General features: G+C 45.6%; 2 protein-coding genes across 8 annotated transcripts in view; both read left to right on the top strand.

The window, feature by feature from the left end:
• Window positions 1-23,732, top strand: part of LOC119458466 (cytochrome P450 2C15-like) — a 419,645-nt gene that overhangs the window by 231,590 nt on the left and 164,323 nt on the right. The gene's annotated exons all lie outside the window — the stretch shown is intronic.
• The window catches only part of LOC119458469 (cytochrome P450 2B19-like), a 261,264-nt gene that overhangs the window by 231,599 nt on the left and 5,933 nt on the right, over window positions 1-23,732 (top strand). For 2 of the 3 annotated variants that reach the window (XM_049671229.1, XM_049671230.1), the window contains exons 7-8: window positions 9,823-9,938; window positions 16,071-16,329. The exons of the other annotated variant lie outside the window; for it this stretch is intronic. In XM_049671229.1, the coding sequence (XP_049527186.1) occupies window positions 9,823-9,938; window positions 16,071-16,329 (375 nt within the window). The remainder of the gene's footprint in view (window positions 1-9,822; window positions 9,939-16,070; window positions 16,330-23,732) is intronic. 3 annotated transcript variants of the gene reach the window in all.

Here is a 23,732-nt window from a genome sequence, read left to right as displayed (position 1 = left end):
ACCTCTACCAACCAACGGTTCTTTCGTGTGCCTAGCAGATAACTTCTGCCAATCCTGGTGATATTCAGAAAGGGTCCAAGCTCATTGGCTCATACTAGGGACGACAAAGAGAGAAGGAGAGGAAGAAAGAGAGAGAAATATAAAGCAAGCGAGAGAGAGAAAAATAAAGAAATGGAGGGAGAGTCAAAAAAAGAGAACGAAATAAAAGAAAGAAAGAGAGATAGATAGAGAGAAAGTGAAAGAGAGAGAGAGAATGTCACCACGAAGGTCAGAGAACGAGAGAGAGCGGGAGAGTAAGAAAGCAGAGAGAGATAAGGAAAGAATGACAGAGAGAGAGAGACGGAAAGAGAGCGACAAAGGAAGTCACCACGAAGGTCAGATATACACACGACAAGCTTCGTTCGCCCCCATTTTCTCGGCGGGGGAAGGGCTGGTGATTTTTCAACCAATGTTTAAGCTTGAGTATTACTGAAGCTTAAACAATGATTGAAAATGATATAAGAAATACCTATAAATGAACCAGGGCCCCCAATCACAAAATAAAGTTTTTGTGATTGGGGGCCCTGGTTCATTCTTCGCCATAAGAGAGATGCAGCTGTGAAGACCACGTCAGCGGTGTCACGCAATTAGGAATTAAGAAAAAGGTTGATTTCATATTAGCGCCGGGGATACGTAAGATAAAAACAACTTTTACGGTCAGTTTGACATTGTGTAGACGGCGCAGTCTAGGTGGGTTTCTGCATTTTATGAGTTCATTTTCGAGTAGGATAGGAAAGTGCATTTCCAATGCTATTTATTCTACGAAAATTGAAGTTTGAATTGGAGCTTTGTTATGCGCTAAGATGAAATTCAGGGTTTTCAGCCTGTTTATGGCTGTATGCCATACAACCAAAACGGAATCTTATTGGCAAATAAAAACAAGGCAATACCACCGCGGCAACATTTTATTTAGAGCTAACATTTACAACACCAGAAGGATTTATCAGCTTACCATGCTTTTCTGCGTGTTTACCAGTGTTTATTTAGGGCTCCTTTTTTAATGCGTAAGCATTCTTAGGCGACTCACCCAGGAAATCTCACTCTCCCCCCGTCAACGTGTGACACGATGCATTCCATCAAGAAAAAAAACTGAACAAATTGTAAAGCAAAAACGTTCGCGGTGTGAGTATCAAACTGACTACCCCATTCTCAGAAGCGGATTGTCTTACTCTGCTAAACACCCACGCCTACCAGTAGTGAATATATCTGAACCATTTGAATGTGTTATACTGGCAGTAGTAAACAAATGTCAATGAAGAACAGTTTCTATGAAGGCCTTCTCGAAATATTTGGTGACGCCGCGATAAAACACATCCCTAGAACCACATCTAGAGCTAACTTAGAGCCTTGTTGACATCACGAAAAATTTGGGTTTGCCAACACTTAATCCCAAACACGCCACATCCCCGATGCGTTACGGTGGTCGCGGGATGCGCCTTCCTTTGGGGCGTTCCTTCATCGACCGAAATCGAAATGCGACGGATCACTAAGGGATCATGCATTTCGCGTCGCGTAACACAGCCATAAACAGTCACTGCGTTTATAAGGATGATAAGGAGTGATTAGGGGGTTATATGAGTCGGATAACGGTTGATGATGGTTCGAGGCGGATGGATAAGGTGCTGAAAAGCAATAAAGGCTTATACTGGTTGGATCAATTCTGCTAAGGTTGATGAGGATCGATAACAATTGATCAGGGTCGCGTCAAGTTCGATACGGTTTATTATGATCGGTGTGGTTTGATATGGGTCGGCTATAACGTTGATAACAACCGATAAGGGTTGATGATTGAATTGATTGAATGGTTGAATTTATACTGGTCGGATCAAGTTTGGTAAGATTGATAATGTCCGATAAGAGTTCATAAGCATCGGATCAAGTCTAGTAAGGGCGATTAGGATCGATAGGGTCCTTGTGAAAAGGGTCCTGATAAGAGGTTGTATGGACACGATGAATATTGACATGTTGATAAGGCTGATGATTGCCAAAGCTTTTATTTCGTAAGTTCGCTTTGTCATTGGTTGGCCGCCCTTGTTGATAATGATATGTCTGGCATCCGAATTGGCTAAAATTCCTTCTTACAAATAATTCTAGCGTAAAAAGTTTTTGTGAATAGGGGCCCTGGTCGCAACTTCATCGTCCCGCGGAGAATCGAAAGTGCCGGTCTGCCGCAGAAGGGGGATCCTCTCTGGGGTGCCCGATCCTGCCGTGAGAGGCTGCAGCCAGTCCAGGAGCCTCGCTCGAACTTGCCGAAGTCGACGGCCACACCTTGGACGGCCAACGTCACGGAGTCAGCCAGACCCCCAAGTCGCCCATCGCCAGAGCGGAGCTGGCGAATAAGACGATAATGAGGCTTCATAGCCTCGCAATGGAACAAGAATTCAGGATCGCCAGTCAGCCTCTACAGTCTGCAAAGGAGTCCTGTCAATCTAGGTGAAATACTCACAGGGGACTCTGATCATAGGAAAGACAGTTACAGAAGAAAAAAACGCTTAACCTTGCCCTCGGCTGCGCAACGGTTCAAACAGCGAAGCTGGGCGATCGTAGCCTAGCATTTTCCACAAGTGCGTGCGAACTTTTCATCTTATTCCTCATGACGATGATGATAATTTCTTTTCGCGCGTCTCGAGTTTACAGCCGTCACTGCGCGTTGCATAGCGCAGCTTGCCACATCGAAACCGAGCTGCAATGCCGACAACACGTTCCAGCAGACCCACTCCATGAATGCGTCTCTCTCTCTCGCTCTCATAGCGCGCAAAACCTCTTCCCCTCGCAGAGCACGAGCGTACGAACATGCCAGCTGTGGACGAAGATGACGACGCTCGAACGCAATCATATAGTTCGCATAAAAGCATGCTCTGCAAGCGTGGCTGCATGGCCTAATGATTACGACGCTCGCCTTGGGACCGTGGGTACGCGAGTTATCCCGCCTCGGAAAGAAAGTTTAGTTTAAATTCTTTCTTGGTATTTTCTTGATACGCACCACAACTTACGGCTGGCTTAAACAGCTTCGCTGTTCACAAAATTGGGTTCGAATTCATACGGCAGGCATTACCAAATCCTGGCTGGGAGCTTACCACTGTCGCTGAAAAGAAAAGTTTACAATCATTGCATTCTACCGGTGATAACATACATATAGATGATACATATACATTTGCAGTGGAGATTAAGGGCAGTTTCTTAAATGATGGGCCAATCTAGGACAAGCAAACGCCAATAAACAAGGGGCTTAGTAATTTTTTGAATGGTTGGTATTCGTGAACTCCCTGGCCGGCAACGTAGTGTCACATTCTGACAAACCGTAAAACGGCTGAAAACAATTGTTCATACGTGTAGAGCACTGCCAACTGTCTTTCTTTTATTTCTGCGGTCATCAAGTGAGCTCTGGTTTATTGCAGGTACACCAACGAATCAAAAATATTTTTTTCAGTATAGGGTAGGGTTCCACTATCTTAGAACAAAACCGCCGTACTCTCTGCCGCCATTGTTAATTTCGCAATGGTTTCTCCCGTCAATAATTTCTATCGCAATGTCAACGCCAACGCCGAAGGTTGTTACGAATGCGGCCTTTCATTTACTTAGCACCACCTGCAGTAGCACCTCGGCGGGAGGCTTTGTTTTCCACGATTTACTTCCTTCATGTTGGCCACAATGAGAAAAATGTGGCACTCAGCTACGGTAGTAACGTCCTGTGTGCAGGAAATTTCGTCATGGCCTCGTAACTGAAGTCCCCAAAATGGGGAATTTTTCATATGTATTGTAGATGTGGAGGTGGAATCAACTTTATTTAGAGAAATGAGCAGACGGTGTAAGATCTTCCGAGCTGGGCGGCATCCCTAGTCCAGGATGCCGTGGGCCTGGGCCGATAGCTTGGCCCTGCTCACCAGGTGATGCTGGTCTTCAGGGCTCGGGCTTGTAAGCTGGGCCTCCCACTGCTCGACGCTTGATCCGGTGATGGGTGGTGTCGATGGGTTTTGTCGACATTCCCATACCATGTGGCTTATAGATTGACTCCAACCAAATAAGGAAATTTACTAGCCCGACGTTTCGGAACCAATTCGGCTCCTTCTCGGGCTAGTAAATATCCTTATTTGGTTGGAGTCAATCTCTAAGTCTTAATCAATTTTCCCAACCAGACAGGTAATTCTGTCGAAATGTTCAGCTTCATGTGGTAGAGGGTGTTGGGCGCAGAGCAGCAGGCGCATCTGTGAGTATAGTTCGTAGGATACATTGCGTGTAGCAGGGTGCTGTGGGAATGTGCCGGTTAGAAGTTTGCGGAAGATCAGCGCCTCTTCTCTTGTCAGCCTGGGATGCGGAGGTGGGTAGATCCTCCTACCCAGTCCGTAATGACTCAGGATATCGGCGTATATTTTCTGGACGCTATCATGTTGGTCTACCGGTGCTCGTGAACCCGGTGGGATAGCCTGGAGAATGTGATCTCGGGCAGCGGCGATAGCCGCTACATTACCCACCAGGGTCTCGTGTCCTGGGGCCCAGACAATGTACAGTTCTTGGAAATTTTCTAGTTTTTCGAGGATGCTCAGGGCTTGTTTGGAAATGCGGCCCTTTTGGTAATTTCTACAGGCTGTTTGTGAGTCCGTGATGACTGTTATGTGATCTTCCCCTCGCTTGCCAGTAGTGGCCGCCAGGGCTATCGCCGTTTCTTCCGCGCAGTCGATGTCTGGTGTGCTTACCGAGGCCGCTGATACCTCTTGTCCTTGGCCGTTGATCACGCTGATAGCATGGGCCGCTCTGTTCTTGTACTTTGCCGCGTCGGTGTATCTGCCTTCTTGTTTTGGTCCTTCGTAGGCCTTACGTAGAGCTTGCACTCTCGCTCGCCTCCTTTCTCTGGTGTATTCAGGGTGCATGTTTCTCGGATGCTGGCCACCGCTGGCCAGCCCAGTCTTATTAGGGTGTCGCTGCCCGTGCTGATGAGCTTGAGTCGCTCTATCTGGCTCGTCTTGTGGGCCTCTGCTAGTTCCTCCCAAGTATTGTGGATGCCCAGGCTGAGTAGCTTCTCCATCGACGTCCTCGGTGGAAGCCCCAGTGCCAGCTTGTAGGTCTTTCGCATTAGGGTGTTGAATTTGTCTCTCTCGCTGTTCTTGAGACCCAGGTACGGGGTGCCATAAGTCACTCTGCTGATTATCAGGGCTTGTATTAATCTGATTGTGTCCTGCTCTTTCAGGCCGTGCTTTTTGTTAGTCACTCTTCGCACCAAGTGCGCGACTTGGGTAACTGTCGCTTGCAGCTTTTTAATGGCGGCGAGACCGGCACCATCCTTCTGGAAAGTGAGGCCCAGAACACGGAGTACGTCCACCTTGGGTATGTTGACTCCATGTAGGGTCAACGTTGGGTCCAGCGTCTCCTGCGGAGGCCGCCCTCTTGTCCTCCTTTTGAGGATCAGGAGCTCCGACTTTTCCGGTGCGCATGAAAAACTGCAGCTGTATAGATAGTACTTGGTCATGTCGATGGCTTCCTGCAGGGCATCTTGTTGTTCGCCCACCGATCCCGTGCTCGTCCATATGGTCAGGTCGTCTGCATACATTGCGTGACGGATACCCTTGATGTTCTCCAAGAGGTTCGGCAATCCCCTCATCCCTATATTGAACAGCAACGGGGAGATCACCGACCTCGGGGGGGGGGGGTGTTACTTTCTGCGGATTTGGAACTTCTCGGTCCTGAGGTTCCCCAGGCCTGTGGTCACCGTTCTACCCGTCAGGAAGTCCCGGATGTAGTTGTATGTCCGCTGTCCGCAGTTGGTATGCTGTAGGCTGTTCAGCGCTGCTTCGTGTGAGACGTTGTCGAAGGCTCCCTTCACGTCGAGTGCCAGTATGACACTCTTGTGGCGTGTGCTGAGGCCGTCGATGACTTCTTTTAGCTGAAGTAGAATGTCCTGGGTGGAGAGGTTAGGCCGAAAACCGAACATAGTGTTCCGCAGGTGCCGCCGTTCTTCCAGGTAGGGCGAGAGTCGATTGTGGACCATGTGCTCGAAGAGTTTTCCCGGCACGACGTGAGAGAGATCGGGCGCAGGTTTTGTAGCTTGATGGGCTTGCCGGTTTCGGGATCATCGCTACGTCCGCGTGCATCCAGGAAGCCGGTATACTGCCGGTCTCCCAGCTTTCATTGATATATTTTAGTAAACTCTCCGTCGCCCCGTCGTCCAGCTTAGGGAGGGTCTTGTTAATATTATCCGGGCCGGCCCTCGTGTTTCTCGTGAGATTTCTTAAGGCTGCCACGATCTCCGACTTGGTGAAAGGTTGGTCTAGATGCGGATCGGGTTCCTCCTGGTACTCCGGTTGAATGACTGGCGACCTCTTTCGTTGTTGTTCGTCTCCGAGGTATTTCCCGGTGATGGCTTCGAGCACTTCTTCCTCGGTGCCCTGTAATTTGTGTATAAGTCATTGTATGTGTTGCCCCGTGACACTTTTTGATTCCGTCTTCGACCAGAAGGGTCTTTAGAATGGCCCAGGTCTTTCGGTTGCTGAGTGTTCCCTGTAATTGGTCGCACACTTGATTCCAGTTCTGACGTCCGAGTTTTTCAGCATACTCCTCCGCCTGCCGCGAGACTGCGGCAATGCGGATCTTGAGTTTGCGGTTTCTCTCCTGCTTCTTCCATCTCTGCAAAAGTCATAGCCTGGCCTCCCAGAGGTGAAATAGGTGTGGGTGGACTTCAGGATGGTCCGCAGTTAGTTGGATGGTCTTTGTGTGCTTGGTAACCAAGTCCATCACGTTCGTGGTCCACTCCTCGATGTCCTCTAGGCTTCTGGGGTGTTCACATTTCCGGAAAGCGGGCCAGTCCGTAATTTTAGCCTGACCTAATCTCACGGGGGTTTAGTGGTGCGTGATTTCGGCCTGGTTGGTGTGATGGTCGCTGCCCAGGGTCTCGTCCAGTCTCGACCACTCGACTTGCTTTAATCCAGTGGAGAAAGTCAGGTCTGGGCTGGTGTCTCTGGAGACACTGTTGCCGATTCTAGTTGGTATTTGAGGATCGGTCCACAACGTCAGTTGATGGTGCTGTGCCGCGTTGTGCACGTCCATGCCCTTTGTGTTGGTTGATTGGTAGCCCCAAGCCACGTGTGGAGCGTTAAAGTCGACCACCACAAGGAGCTTTGGCCCTTCGTGACTTTCTTCACTTCTCTCAGGAACTTGTCCAAGTCCTTGAGGGTGTCGCGCGGAGAACTGTATACATTCAGGATGTAGAGGCTCTGCAGGGTTTTCTTGTGAGGAACCAGCTCATTCAGAGTGTGTTCGATTCTGTTGTTGATTTGGTGCTGCTGCGTCGTGTGATGTTTCTTGATCAGGACGGCGGTCCAGGTCCTTCCTGGGGCAATGTGCGTTTCGTAGCCCCGCGTCGTAATATTGTTGGTTTCTGTGATTAGTTTTTTTTACCAGCGTTACTTGGCGGACATTCTTGGAATAATGAGGAAAAGCATTACTGAAGGCAGGTTTGTGCAATGTTGACGGGCATCTTCAATCCGTGTATTGCATCTTTTTTGAACCTAGGAAGCGTTCAATTATTGCACACATTTAGTACATCTTGGCATTTATGGAGATATGTGATATATTGCAACCTCAGCTATTGGCTATTGCAATACATTGTTTGGTAGTATGTGACGAACCAAAGCAGCCGATATGTTTTGCTATATATGGGGTATGCGTCCTCTAAGAGAGAGAGAGGACGCATACCCCATAAATAGGAAAAGCATATCGGCTACTTTGGTTCGTCGCATACTACCTAAACAATGTATTAGCCGATAGCTGAGGTCGCATTATATCACAGCTCTCTATAAGTGCCAAGCCGTACGAAGTGTGTTCGTTAATTAAAAGCACACATAATTGAATGCACAATAAGTGAAGGCTGCAGATGATGAGATCGGATTCTCTGCTTGAGAGCTCCACATGTACAACTCTACTGATAATTGTCCACGGTACATTGGTTTAGGATCAATACCGTAAAAAAATACCAGATGGACGCTTGCATCAGAAAATTATTGTAAAAAATGGCTGGCTCTTCCGTACTCTAGAGTAGATGTAAGCATGAAATGGCTACCGGCAAGGAAAATTGATTGGAGATAATGCTAGCAACAATCTGAAAATGGGTGTAGTGCATGTTCCCAACGGCACACCCCACCACACCACAGCGCAGCACTGCCATACTGTACACTGGTCTATATGGACGCTGCCCAGCTAGAATAAAGAAAAAACGGGCTGAAGGGCTGAAGGTGGCATGAAAGGCTGCGAAAGACGCCACGGAGACAGAGCGCCCTGCCCAGCTACAAGAAAAGCGCCAGAAGGCGCTTTTCTTGTAGAAGAAAGACGCGAACAGACCACGCTGCGCCAGAAGACGCAGCGTGGCGCCATCTCTCGAGGCGACGCAAAACACGCGCCGCGGAACTCGTGGTCCGTTGGCGTCCAAAACAGCACAGGCAACCCTGTATCAGCGCCAAAATATCTAATGTATGTTGGCCTGTATCTGCTATTTTGAACGTCTTTATTGTAAATGACCAATAAAACTTCAGCGTACTAGAAGTTAAAGCTTGAGTGAGTTTTGAAACAAGCATTAGGAAGAACTCGGAAGCAATATTTTTTTTGTAACTTGTTTGGACACTAACTAGCCTATGTAATGCGGTCCTGTACAAAGTGTTGGGGGCCAGAGACCGCATTTTCTTATCTTTTGACTGGTTTCCCGGATGATCTCGTTTTATTCTCGCAATCTATGTCCGAATGTTCTCGTTTGAGTTCCCGGATAACGGCTGTGGCTTTTAGCGCAAGGTCACTTGAATGTCACCGACAATGGGCGATCAACGCATTTCATGCTTAAAAACTTAAAATGCGGGAACCAGCTTCGTTTTGTTTGCTGCAACTAAAACGCCCCAAGTTCTATATATTAGGTTTTTCCACAAGCGTGTGCCTGTATTGATTGCGCTGTTGCGGCATAAAACAGAAATCTTATAGCTGCGAAAAAGTGTGCCGAATGATGTTTTTTTTCTCGTTTGTTTAAGATTCTTTAAATGAGATAGAGAGAATCTTTCAGTTTTTCAGTAAACGCAGTTGACCACAGGAAAGAATAAATTTCAGTACCATTTCTTGATCCTGTTTCGCAAGTACGTAGTCCCTCTACACCACACTGATTAATGATGAGGTGACTAGGGAACTCAGAAAAGTCTAAAGTGACTTGTGCGGACTTTAAACAATTGAAATATTCTAGGTGGCATTCGCACTATAGTTATTGCCAAGTAAATCCCAATTACTTGGGGAAAGTCAACAGCAAGACACATCCGGTCTGCAAGACACAGAGCCAGCGCTAATACTAGTAAATTTTACTAGCTGGTAGCGCCATCAAAACCGGACAAGCCATCATCTGGTGTGCCAGGTATCCAAATGTGGTAGCATTATGAAGCAAATAAAGCATACCGCAAAAATGCAATCAGGTTCGCTAAGAAGGTTCAAAATTCCGAGAACTGCAAGAAATTATAGCGATATGTCGGATGTACTAGGTGTAATATTGAGTGTATATATAAATTCTATCAATATTTCTAATAAAGAGTGCACCATAGAGTAGATTACCAGCGTAGACGGGAATTTCACTTGCTCTGCCTTTTTGAGGTCATTATATTTGCTATATTTTTGAAGAAATGCGAAATCCCTAATGTCCTGTTAACATTGAGCCACGGTGACAGCCTAGAGACATATTTTATTTAAGCGGTGGCGCTGTGTCTTTTTTTATAAAAAGCGCAGCATCAGCTTATAATGAGAAATTCTTTTACACATTTTTCTTTTCAGAAAACAAATCGAGGACTACAAGTCTACGTGGGACGAGGAGCCAGTCAAGGACTTTATTAAATACTACACTGAAAGGATAGAAAGGGCAGAACTGGAGGGTGATCAAAGGTTCCAATGTAAGTCGTATGTTTAAGATATACGTGTACGGAGCATGCATTGCTTCTACGGTTTATTTTGCCAAGCAATATATACAATCGAGTGCTTCTGCAACGACAAAACTTTCATAACGAAGGACTGATTATGTCCCGACCGAATTTATATCTTTGATATGCATTGTGGACGCCTTTGCAACAAGGACCACAACGAATTTGACTGTACAACTGATTAAACGAGGAATCTCCAAAGGCTGATTTGTTGCGTTATAATGAATTCCATGTAGCGGTCCCACCGCCACACTCCACAGACTTAACTAAGGCGCGCTAGCGTTTACGGCACCACAAGCGACACACTTCTCGAGTTTGCCAAAGTATATGTGGTCCTGCCGCGCTGCTCTAGGAATCGCTCAACTCGAATGCTGATTGCTGTTACGCATAAGTGGGTGCGAATGGTAGCAAATACGTCACAGTTGATGACGACGTAAGGACTTAACCTTAGCTAACAGTCGACGACGCCTTCGAAGCCATCTGGGGCAGGAAGGACGCGAATATTAACTACGGCAATAGTAATGAGAAGTCTGTAAACAAACAACAACTTTGACGGAAAGCGACGCGGTAGCAGCATTCCGTGATCTGCAGCTTTATGTACTGTCGCTACTGCGTTGCTCCATTAGCAATCTTTCAGCCAAAGTGTGCACCGAGAAATGAAAAATGGAGACTTATTTCATTAAGTCTCTCTTAAATTACTCTGTAACAAAATAAAGTTGTTTCCTCCTCCTCCTCTTAAATTGCTCTAAATAAAGGTTTACTTTTGTTGAACGTATTTATCTTGCTCTATTAAGAGTAATACGGTTTGTGAACGTTACAATGAAGTGACTAGTGTAACGAAGAATTTGGGTGGTCCCGAACAAGTTGTTATAAGGCGTTTGACTGTGAACACTTTATAGTAGATGTTGTGATTGATGATTTGAGGTCAGATTTAAGATCACTCCAAGGCATGTTTATTTCTGTCATTTTCTGCATTTCACATCACTTTTGCGAAAAGCGCCAAGAAATAATGTGAAAAAATGCGCTGTAGCGCGATTCACAAAACTTGAGTCGTCTCCAGAATTCATTCTAAGGAGATATGTTCTCACGACAAGTGATTCTTCAGATAGTCAATTACAATGTTGTCTGCAGGGTATACATAAAATGTAGTTATATATTTCTTCCTTAAGTGTAGATAAGTCAGTTTAATTTTTGTGAGCTTTAGCATCCACCTCTCCGAATGATCTTGCTCTAAGAGAATTGTGCTGTCCGTTAGCTTCTGGAAGGTTCATTTTTCAAATTCTTGGAGCTACCAACAGTCTCCAGGAAGTGTTTAAAAAATGAGGATGAAAGTGAAAGGGCTGTGGTCTAAAGTAACAGTACACCGCGTCCTGTTAGCCGCTCAAAGAGATTTAATTACAAATTAGTACCGAAACTCTAGGAAAATTGCATGCACCGACACTCTTCAATGAAATTGTGCCACTAAATTTAGAGCAGTCCTACGTTATAAATTTGCGCACGTAAGTCAGTGGATGTATTACGCTCCGTCATGATGGTTCAGCGACGTGCTTCTGATATTTACCAACATATGTCTTATAATGGGCGCTGATGTCAAAGGAACGACAAGACGGCATGCTTAAGTGACTTCTTGCCCATGCGGGTTTTTGTGGTTATTTTTAGTGCGCTAGCGCTTGGCCTTCCAATCCGGAAAAAACCCGTGGTGTGCCGGTCTGTGCGCTGCGCGACTATGAAGAGCCAACTGCAGCGCCGCGCAGGGACGAGCAGGCAAGGAGTTGTTACGTCACGCGTTGGAGGAGAGTAACCACCTGCTACCAATGACGCGCTCCTGCCTCGAATGGCACAGCAACCAGAGCGTACGCGCCACCACTGTTGCAGCCAATAGGAAGGCACGCTCGGCCGCAGTTGCGGCCGGTGGGGGGAAGCGCCGCGCGCTGGTTCTCCGCGTCTGACAAATAGTTAGGCAGGGCGTTAGAACAAATCGTGTCGCAGTTCTTCGAAGATGGACCATGGATGAGCCGACAGGTTAATCTGTGTTGTTCGACGCGGAGCGCCGGGCTCGACGGAATGCATAACTACGGCTGAAACGACAACGTCACTAAGTGTCTACTGATCCTGACATTGTAGATAAACGACAGAAGTCAGAAGCAGACAGTGTGAGAAAATGTCGGGAACAGTGCAAGTGAAACTCCTGTACGGAGGGAACGCCCTCTAGACGCTGATGCCGAGGCCATGAGAAACGCGCGGGCTAACGAAACTCCCGAACAGCGACAACGCCACGTAGAAGCCAACCTTCAAGCTATGAGGACTCGAGGGGCTAAGAAGACGACCGAAAAGTGTGCCGCGCGCCTGGCCAATTACGTTCGATAAGGAGCGGCACACACTTCTGCCACATAGCCAGTAACCCAAGTTTGCATCAAAGAGGTTTATTGGACAATAGTATAATCGACAATAGTTCGTGCTTAGCCAGAGCAAGAAATGTCAGCCAATGTTTCATCCAAACCACAGTTGAAGTCTCGATTACACATTATCCTACACGTGCAATGGCCCTGTCGTGCACGCAACCTATAGTTTTCCCTACTACCTAGACTTGTGATAATGTACTTGTGTTTACAAATTGCCGTGTATGCGTACACCGTGCATGTTGTTATACTATATTTCGGTAATTGTGTATCTGCTGGCAGTTATTTAAAAGCTCCCTTAGTCATGTGTTTATGAACCTTTCGCTCTATACAACGTACCTTCATCCACAGCTGAATGGAATGTTTTAGATAACTATTTGTCGCAATGAAGAAAGTTTTGCATTTGGCTTGCAGTGTAATTCGTCTTGTCACAGATTTTTTTTTATTTCAACCATTCGCCTTTTTACACTTTGGAATCGCCCTATCATGGACTGGGGACAATCTGGCGTTTTGAACGTCATCCTTATTCGCGAACAGTTCTTTTAGCAATTAAAGCAGTGACCCTATCAGCGAACTGGCTATTTCTTGGCCTTCGATCTGAACGTTTAAACATAGCGCAGCCTTATGGCAAAATATTGTTTTATACTTTGCATTGCCCAGAGGCTACCACACCTCTTTTATAAGCATTTGAGTGCACAGAATCAAATCGCACTATTGCTATTTCTCCTTTGTGAGAAACACTCGACATACGTGGTATTGCAGTTCTTGTAAAAAGTAAACTTCCATCCTTTCACCTACCAGGCGTTAATAACGGTCACGAAAGCATTTTTCGCAAATTTGAATTCAGCGGCAACACTGTCATTATTACGGGAGTTTACAGGCCATCAGGATCCGCACCATAATTTTTGTTAGAACTCTATGATTACTTAGAAAAATACTGCGATCAGAATATAATTGTTGCTGGAGATGTTAACCTTCCTTGTATTAACTGGTTGGAAATGAAGTCTGGCTCGTTTGATGGTCCACAGTTCTGAAGTGTTGTTTGACATAATGCAAGCATATAACCTTAAGCAAACGGTCCTTGTCCCAACGCGTGTAACAGATTCTACCTCCTCAATTTTAGACCTTGTATTTTGCTCAAATCACATTCAGGATTGTGTAACGCAGGTTCACGATGGCATTTCAGATCACAGTCTTATTTATTTTACTTGCATCTTCCCGCGAAGGGCGGGTTCACATAAACCGAAAACCGTGGTTGTGAAAAACTATTCTGCTGCGGATGATGTGCAAATTGCGCTTTATTTAGAGGACTGTCTTTTCTCTTTTTGTGATCATGATATTGAAGTACTATGTACCAAGTTTAAATCGTGGTGTCACCACTCTATAAAAAACTTTATTCCAGACAGAGTAAAAAAGGTTGGTCCAGAGAGCCCTTGGATCACCAGAGAGCTGCTCCAGATAAAACGTAGGTTAAAGCGTCGCACGAAATTAAAGTGCGCGGACGATAAGGTGCTTAAAGAACTAAAAACTACCCTTGAGTATAAAATGCGAGAGTCCCGAGAACGTTATTTTACTGAAACACTTGAGCGTATTGCATCAGAAAGCCCACGAATATTCTGGCAGTTCTTCGGGAACAAGGGCCATCGACAAATCGAGGACGCGGCGTTGGCCAACACTATCGTTACAGACAGCAGGCAAATAGCGCAAATGTTTAACTGTCACTTTCAAAGCGTGTTTTCAAAGCCGAACAACGATTGTTATATCACTCCCGCAACAGATCAATCAGGTGGTCTGTCCATATCCTTGGAGGGTTACACTCTTACGGTTACACGCAAAGAAGTCAACAGGTCCAGATAAAATTCCCTGCTATTTTTCTTAAAAGATATGCACAGCTGATAGGTATATTTCTCCTCATATTATTTAATAAGTCCTTAGAAACTGGTAAAGTACAGACAGATTGGCTCCTGGCTCGTGTTGTTCCTCTTCTTAAGAAGGGTAGCGCGATAGAAATTAGTAATTATCGACCTATTTCACTTCCATGTATTTCTTGCAAGGTCTTGGAGCATATTTTGGTGAAATATTTAAATAATTTCTTGGATAAGCACAATATCATACACAATGCACAGCATGGGTTCCGATGGGGCTTTTCTACTAACACGCAGTTAGTAGCAACCATTAAAGAATTTGCTAAAGTTCTAGATATGGATGGTCGGGTGGACATAATATTTTTGGACTTCTCCAAAGCATTCGACAGGGTGTCTCACAATAAACTAATCCTAAAGATGAAAACAATTGGTATACCTCCGGAAATAATCAACTGGGTTATATCTTATTTGACTAACAGAAAACAATATGTAGATGTTGACGAATCATGCTGTAGAAATTTAGATGTTTACTCGGGAGCACCCCAAGGATCTGTGATAGGGGCGTTCTTGTTTAACCTCTATATCAACAATATATCAGACGCTGTCAAATCAACTGTCTCCGTTAAATTGTTTGCCGATGACTGTGTCATTTTTAAAACTATAAATTCTGTTTCTGACCAACATGAGTTGAATGTGAATCCAAAGCAACAGGCAGAATGGTGTGCTAAATGGGATATGATTATTAATCTTGAAAAAACGGTACAGAGGTACCTTACTAATAAAAGAAACAAACTGGTGTTTTCGTATAACATAAACGGTAACATGATCAAACAAGTAGAAAAATATAAATATTTAGGAATTACCATTACATCCAGGCTTAAATGGACCATGCAAATTGATAACAAAGCTCTTGAGCTCGTAAAAAATTAGGCTTTCTAAAACACAAATTAAGAAGATCATCAAAGGAACTAAGAAACAAGGCGTACAAAGCCATAGTAAGACCTTCGCTTGATTATGCAAACATTGTATGGGATCCTCACACAACAGTAGATATAGAAATGATAGAAAAAAATCTAAGATTAGCGGCTCGTTTTATATATAACCGCTATAAACGCCGGGACTCTCCTCCTACTATGTTGCAAGAGGCGAAGCTAGAAGGCTTAAAAGACTGCAGAAGAATTACTAGAATTAAGTTTCTAAGCCGGTTATATTTCTCGAAACTAGGCATTGATCCCCAAGAGTACACTACTACACAATCATTTGAAAATTCCCGTCATAGGCATCAACACTATATTGAACCTATTTTTGCTCGCACGGATGTTTATAAGTATTCATTTTTCCCCAAAATAATAGCAGACTGGAATGGATTGCCGCATGATTCCCTCCTTCTTGCTCCTGATGAATGATTTCGACAGTCAGAATGCATTATCTCTTATGTGCTATATTGTTAACGTTGCGCGTTGCTTCTTTTCTTTTTATGACGTTTTTATCCGTGCAATATCTCGTTCAGTTTTCTATAAGTTTGCATCGTCCATTTCTGGTGTCTCTTTTTTAAGGTCGAATATTTTTGCCTTTTTGTATTTTGCCTCTCCTGCCTGGACCGTATTCGGTCCGCAGTATGTGATAAATAAAAAAAATTAAAAATGTGGCCGAAGTGTATGTACACCTCAATATCTAAAAACTTGACTGACGGCTCAGCTGACATTATAATCAAGTGTAACCCAGTGGACAAATCCTCCAAAAAAGCCACTAAACTCTCAAAAGACTTGAATTACCACGCGATGCAGTGATGGCTATGGTGGCCACAGTAATCCACGAATGAGCTTCCTTGTTTTTTGCAGATAGATTTCTCGTGGGAAGCGTGAAGGACTTGATCATGGGCGGCACCTTCAGCAGTACTTCTGCGATTCACTGGCACCTGCTGAACTTCGCCGCGCGGCCAGACACTGTACAGGCTCGTGTTCAACTGGAGATTGACGAAGTAGTTGGTACTGAGAGGGCGCCCACATGGGAAGACCGCAAACGGATGCCATACACCCTAGCGTGCATCTGGGAGCTGGACCGGTGGAAGACGCCGTCGCCATTGGGAGCGGCGAGAGTGTGAGTCTCTAGCGCCACCTTTTTAGTTCAACATCGAACACATAGGTGCGTCGTGCATTCGCCATTTCATACACGTGTTTCAACTTCAATCACCGATTCACGTTCTCACTGTGCTATCAATCTTACGTGACATTCGCCAATAATAAACGTCACAATTTTTTACAGCGGCGCTGTTTAAGCCGACCGTCAGTCCGTGCAGCGTCAGTCCCGAGCATGCGTAGGCGAGAGAAAAAATGTTAGCGAGCGATAGAGAGAGAGAAATTGTAGCAGCACCAACAAGGCAACGCGCAGAGCTGCTGCTGACGCCGTACGCGTTTCCCCGTTTCCCCGCGTTCGCACTGAACGTGCGTGGTGTCGATGATGATGATGATGATTTATTGGCATTCATTTGAAACGGCGCGACGACAAATAGTCGCCTAGCCTGCTTGATTTATTCACGAATACTATAGATGTTCTTTATCTAGCATTTTTGTATACCTCTCATTAATCGTTTTCTTTTTCAAAAATTTACCTATGATTTTAAGAGATCAGGTCGTTTCCATCTTTTCCCTGCTTTTTTTCCAACAGTACTCTTAGCGTCTCTGGCTTATCTCTACGGCTGATTTCTTGATGTTTACTTCCACTTTAATCGCAAGCGCTTCTGGGAGTAGCACGTTACCTACGGTTCTCACTGGGTGGATCCCGTCACATTCCATAAGGATGTGTTGAGTGGTCTCTGGATCTTTACTGCAGCATACGCATACCTGATCTAGTTGCGAATATTTGCTCCGGTATGTTTGGTCCATAGGCAACGGGCTCGAGCCTCAAATAGCAAGGCACTGCCCTTTGTGTTATCGTACAGATTTTCCCTTCTAATTTCTTTCTTCTCATTCTTGCAAATCTCTATTGTCCTTTTTGTTTCCACTCTTTGCATCCAATTCACGGTCTCTTATTCTCTCACTTTCTTTCTGATGACTCCTCATTGTCTATTTACAGTTTCGATTATCCTGTACTTGGTTGCCAACTTCCTTGACCTCTTCCTCCATTCTTTGCCACGCTTTTCATGTAGAGATACTTGTGCACTTTAGCCGCCCATTTATTTTCATCCATGTTCCTGAGCCTTTCTTCAAAACTAATTTTGCTCTGTGCTTCTCTGACTTCAAAAGAGGCCCAACCATGTCACCCTGCACTGCCTCATTTGTGGTATTACCGTGGGCTCCCAAAGCCAACCGGCCTACTGATATTTGATTAACTTCCAAACCAGACAAGATATCCGATTTTAAGCATATAATGACTTTTGCGAATGTTAGCGCTGGCACCATTACTCCTTTCCAGATTCCACGCACCACCTCATACTTATTGTGGCCCCATAGTGCTCAGTGTTTCATTATTGCTGCATTCCGCTTCCCCTTTATTTTCAGATTATCTTGGTGGTTGCTTGAGTAATTCTTTGCTTCGTTTATGTGTACGCCGAGGTACTTATATTGCTTCACTATGGGTATTGCTTGCTGTTGAATTGGCACCACGAAGTTACTCGTCTCCTCATTAAAGATCATAATTACTGATTTCTGTGCGCTAAACTTAAGGCCTAGATTTGTCGCTGCATTCCCACAGATATTCGCAAGTATCTGTAAATCATTTTATTGTCCGCTAGTACCACAATGTCGTCTGCGTACATCAGTCCAGGAATCTTCTGTTGCACCATTTGTCCACCACGCATTTGAATAAATCAAACCCCAATTCGCTGTTTTCCAGTCGTCTTTCTATACCCTTAACGTAAAGTGTGAACAACAAAGGTGACAGAGGGCATCCTTGCTTCAATCCTTGGTGAATTCCCACCATTTCATTACCTTTTTGACCTTCCATACCACTTGTACTTGGTTGTCTCTATATAACTCCCTCAGCAGCTCCACGAAATCGTCATCTATGCCTTCGTGCTGAAGAATATCCCATAACAATTCCCTGTCTACGTTGTCATACGCTCCTTTAATATCTAGAATTGCTATCGATAAAGGTCCTTTCTGAGCTACTGATATCTCCATGCACTGAGTTAGTACAAACATATTATCCTCTAAGCGACTGCCTGGCCAGAACCCATTCTGTAGTTCCCCCAATACATCGTATTTCTCCATCCACTTCGACAGCTCTAATTTTACGGCTTGCATTGCCATTCTATATATCACCGACGTAACTGTAACTGGCCTGTATGAGGTCGTCTTATCCTTATCTCCTTTGCCTTTGTAGATGAGGTTCATCTTGCTTTCACGCCATCCAACAGGAATTTTCTTTGTTCTAAACACTCGCTCTATGGCATTAGTCAGCAGTGCCTTGCTTTTTGGACCGAGGTTTTTGATTAGCTGTATAGGGATTTCATCGGGTCCTGCTGCCGTGTTGTTAGGGTGGTGTCGCACACACGACACCATTCGTGGTGTCGTGTGTGTTTTCCTTCTTGTGTCTCCGTTTTCTTGCGCAGTTTATAAACGTCTAAAAGTGTTGTTAGGGACATTTCCTGCTGGATGTTTTTCAATAAAAGCTTTCTATGCTAAATTTTGATCTCTCAGGCCTTTCTGCTGTTGCTGGATCTGTTGTCTAAACTACGCTTTTTCTCGTGCCGAAGTTATCCCTAATGACGTCTGTGATGTACCGCAGCACATCGTCTCCTTCGTAGATGCTACCGTCTTCATCCCTTATAGCCGTTTGCCAGTTTTTAGTTGGAGCTCCGAGTGCTTTTATATGGTTCCAGAATCTTTTTGGGGCGCCTTTGTCTCTTCTGTGAATATTATGCACCCAACGTCACTTGCGCATTTCATTTTCTCTTGCACCAGCTCACTCGCCACCCTTTTCTTTTCTCGGTCTGTATTGCATCTAAGGTGCACCTCTTCTTCTTGTAATCCCAACTTTTTGGCTTCTCGATGAGCCCTAGATGCCTCTTTACGCTCTTCTATAGCTTGTTTAATTTATTTCTTCCACCATTTACGTGGTTTCATATTTCCAATTCAGCAATTGTTTTGCCGTGTCTGCCTTATTTCATGCTGCATAACGTCCACCAGTTCCTTTTATTCCCAGACTGCTGTAGGAAACGCCTCAATTTTCTTCTCTATGTTGCTTGCAATCTCTGTTATCTGCTCGTCATTCATTTATAAAAACTCTGAGGCTATTCATGTTCTGCGTTGGTACCTCGCCCAAACTTTAATGCTAAACGTCTATGATCGCTTCCCAGGGTATTTTTTCCCATTTTCGTCTATTATCATTTCGTAGACCAGTTATGAGACTAAGTCGTAGTCGATACATGACGGCCTGTTTCCGCATTGCCATGTTGCCAGTCCATGACACTTATTCTCCCTGTGAACTACTATAAGGTTCTGTTCATCACACAGATCCAGCACTATAGAGAGCCGTTGTAATCAGTATATCCGTCTAAATTGTCCATGTGTGCGTTCATATCTCCAACAAATATCTCCTGGCCCGATTCACTGAACTCATTAATATCGCTTCAAACGCTATCAACCAATTCCTTATTTTTTTCTCTGCTATCACTATCTGTCCATAGATAAGCTACTCCCAGCCACGTATTTTTACCTTGCCATGTGCCGCTAATCCATAATGCTCTTTACATGTCTCGTTTACCCTTCGCCACTTCAGACCTCGCCTAATTAGTACGCCTACGCCTCCGCCTTTCCTTGACCCGGTAATTCTGTTGCACCGTTCCCATTCAAAATTGTCAATAACAGGCGGCTGCTCCAAATCTCGTAGTTGCGTTTCGGTCAAGGCGTACACGCTAATCGCTTCATCATTCAGCTGTGTTTGAATTTCCAGCCATTTTTCCTGCTTGCGACCAACCTGCATGTTAATGTAGCAAATTTTGCCTTCTCTATTCTTCTCCTTTCTGCGTCTTTGTCCGTGACTGAAGCGGACGCCTCTGGCAGCGGCTCGGCAAGTTTCGTCCAGCCACTCCCCGGCAAGTGTGGAGGCGCAGCTTGGCCATGACGTCACCGGGGAGATAAAGCTCGGAGCCGCCGCGACAGCGGCAGAACTCTCGTTCACTCTGTGGCGACTACATGCACTCTTGACATGGGACGACCAAAAAAGATTCGGACACAGGAAGAAGCCGCTCATCTTGAAGCGCGTCACGCGGCCAAGCGAGAATCTGCGCTTCGGTGGCGAGCCGATTCGGAATACCGTGCCTAGCAGCACTTAACATTTCCTAGCAACACTTAGCCAAGCCTAGTAAAACCTGGAAGAAGCGAGGTCTGTGACTAGCTCCACTGTTTACGCCAGCATTGCACCACTAGTGCAAGCTGTCCACGTTTTTTTTCTTATTTTATTTAGGAAACATTTATTGAATTTTTTTTAAATGACACTAAACATAAATGCTAAGTAAATCTATGCTGAGACAGTTCGAGGCTCCGTTTCTTATGTTTGGGGGCAATAACTTGCATCTTAGTACAAAATGTTGTCGCTAGACGGGAAGAACAGCACACAGGACTATATATTATTGAATATAGAGCTTATACATATAAGCTCTATATTCAAGGCCCAAGAGGAATTGGCCGCACCAACTTTATTCTCTTCGGAGAGAGACATGCTTGCGCTCGTGTCCCTCACTTCGTTGTCTTCCTTAGTCGTGACAGCCTCCCTTCCAAGAGTCGCGACAGCCTCCCTCCCATCGTGACGACGCCAGGATATGTCCAAACATAAGCTGCAGTGATTTCATTCGGACAATAAAGGATTCATCCGGACGACGTGCACAATCTCCGGTGTATGCCATTACGCGTTGAGGAATGCAGGCTATCGGAGACGACTTCATAGTTGATGTCAGAGAGACGCCGGATGACTTTATACGGACCGAAGTACCGCCTCAATAGTTTCTCTGAAAGGACACGACGGCGAACTGGAGTCTAGACCCAAACTCTCTCTCCAGGCTCGTAGGAGACTTTTCGGTGACAAAGGTTACAGCGCTGTGTATCGTTCTCCTGCTGCCGATCAATATGTATGCGTGCAAGTTGTCGGGCTTCTTCAGCACGCTGAGTATTGTAGTCAGCATCAGTTTCGACGCCATGGCATCCATGCTCATGCGGCAACATTGCGTCGAGCATGGTTGTGACATCCCGACCGTGCAGAAGGCGGAAGGGTGATATACTCGTTGTCTCTTGCTGAGCCGTATTGTATGCAAAGGTGACATGCGGCAATATCTCGTCCCAGTTTTTATGCTCCACATAAACATGCATGCAAAGCATATCCGCAAGTGTCTTATTGAGGCGCTCCGTGATTCCATTCGTTTGCGATGGTACGCCGTTGCTTGCCGATGAGATGTGCCACTAAGTCTTAAAACTGTGCCCAATAGCTCCGCTGTTAATGCAGTTCCTCTGTCAGCTACTGTTACTGTGGGGGGCGCCATGTTTCAGCACGACGTTCTCCAAGTTTCAGTTTCGGCGTAGCACGTGAGATAGTCCGTAGCTACGATAATCTATCGGTGCCCCGTAGCAGAAGTTGGAAATGGGCCTAGCAGATCCATTCCGATTTGTGCAGATGGAGTTCTGGGTACTTCGATAGGATGGAGGAAGCCTGCAGGTTTTACGGCTGGCACTTTCCGCCGCTGGCACTCAAGGCATGTCCGGACTTAGTGTTGAATGGTCGATATCCATCTTGGCCAATAATACCATTGTCTCACTCTGCAGAGCGTTCATGTGAAGCACAAATGGCCGGATGTTGCTTCATCATGACATGAATGCAATATTTAATTCCTGAGAGATGGTGGGACGACGAGGAAATAAGGGTTTCCGTTCGGAGAAAAGTTCACTTTATAGAGGACGTCGTTGCGTAAGCAAAATGATGGAAGTCCTCTTCCAAAACATTTTGGCAGAAGTGTGACACCCCAGGAAGCTAATAATGGGCTCCACTTCTGGGTCTTCGCGTTGCTTCTGTGCGAGCGTAGTCGTGTTGACAACTGCAACAAACACTGTGGCGTCGTCATTGTCTGCACTTGTAGGTTCGAATGGGGCCCGAGAAAGGCAGTCGGCGTCCGTATGCCGCTTTCCCGACTTGTACACAATAGCTATGTCGAATTCTTGAAATTTAACGTTCCAGCGCGCCAATCGTCCTGATGGGTCTTTTAAGTTCGTCAACCAACAGAGTGAGTGGTGGTCACTGACAACATTAAACAAGCGGCCGTACAAATATGGTCGAAATTTTATCACCACCCAAACCACCGCAAGGCACTCTTTTTCTATAGTGGAATAATTTTCTTCAGTGTGGGAAAGGCTTCTATACTTGCATGAGCTATTACTTTTCAGCGCCATCTTGCCACTGTATAACGAAATAGCCAGACCCATACGGCAAAGCCCGTACCGGGTGGCAGCGCGAGAGCGTGAAGCGATAGAAAACCAGGTGCAGAAAATGCTTCAAGATGACGTTATTCGGCCGTTCAAGAGTCCTTGGACATCGCCGGTAGTGTTAGTGAAAAAGAAGAATGGAAGCTTGCGCTTCTGCGTCTACTCAGCTCCTAAGCTGATATTGCTGCCATCGGTGTGAACAGCTGTCGGGGCGTCTTCATCGAAGTGTCCCAGGATCAGTGGATTTTGAAGGCGTTGCCGTAGCTCGTCGAATGATTTCTGCTTATCTTCATCCCATACGAATGCTACGCCTTCTCTGGTAAGGCGTGTCAACGGCAATGCAATGAGTGAAACGTTCTGTATAAAGCGCCAGTAAGATGCGCATAAGCCTAAAAATCGTCTGACTGCCTTTTTGTCGTTGGCACAGGAAAATGTTCAACGACAGCTATCTTTTCCGGATCAGGTCGTACCCCCTCATTACTGACAACATTGCCTAGAAAAAGAAGCTCTTCGAAGCCAAAATGGCATTTTTCCGGCTTAAGCGTGAGAGCAGCGGACCGTATGACTTGAAAAACAGCACGTAGTCGCCCCAAGTGCTCGTCAAATGTCGCAGAGAATACAATCGCATCGTCCAGATATACAAAGCACGTTTGCCACTTGACTCCTGATAGAACGGTGTCTATTAGCCGCCAAAATGTGGCCGGCGCAGAGCTTAGGCCGAAGAAAAGTACCCTAAATTCATAGAGGCCATCAGGTGTCACGAATGCTGTTTTCTCGCGGTCTCTTTCGTCTACTTCTATTTGCCAATAGCCGCTTCTTAGATCCATTGACGTGAAATAACGTGCATGCCGTAGCCTATCGAGAAAATCGTCTATGCGGGGTAGCGGGTAAAGGACCTTCTTAGTGACCGGGTTGAGTTTGCGGTAGTAGACGCAGAAGCGCAAGCTTCCAATCTTCTTTTTCACTAACACTACCGGCGATGTCCAAGGACTCTTCAACGGCCGAATAACGTCATCTTGAAGCATTTTCTGCACCTGGTTTTCTATCGCTTCACGCTCTCGCGCTGCCACCCGGTACGGGCTTTGCCGTATG

Source organism: Dermacentor silvarum, chromosome 7 (assembly GCF_013339745.2).
Source record: "Dermacentor silvarum isolate Dsil-2018 chromosome 7, BIME_Dsil_1.4, whole genome shotgun sequence".
Lineage (NCBI taxonomy): Eukaryota > Metazoa > Arthropoda > Arachnida > Ixodida > Ixodidae > Dermacentor > Dermacentor silvarum.
The sequence above is the reverse complement of the archived record's forward strand: the minus strand, read 5'-3'. Positions and strand labels throughout refer to the sequence as shown.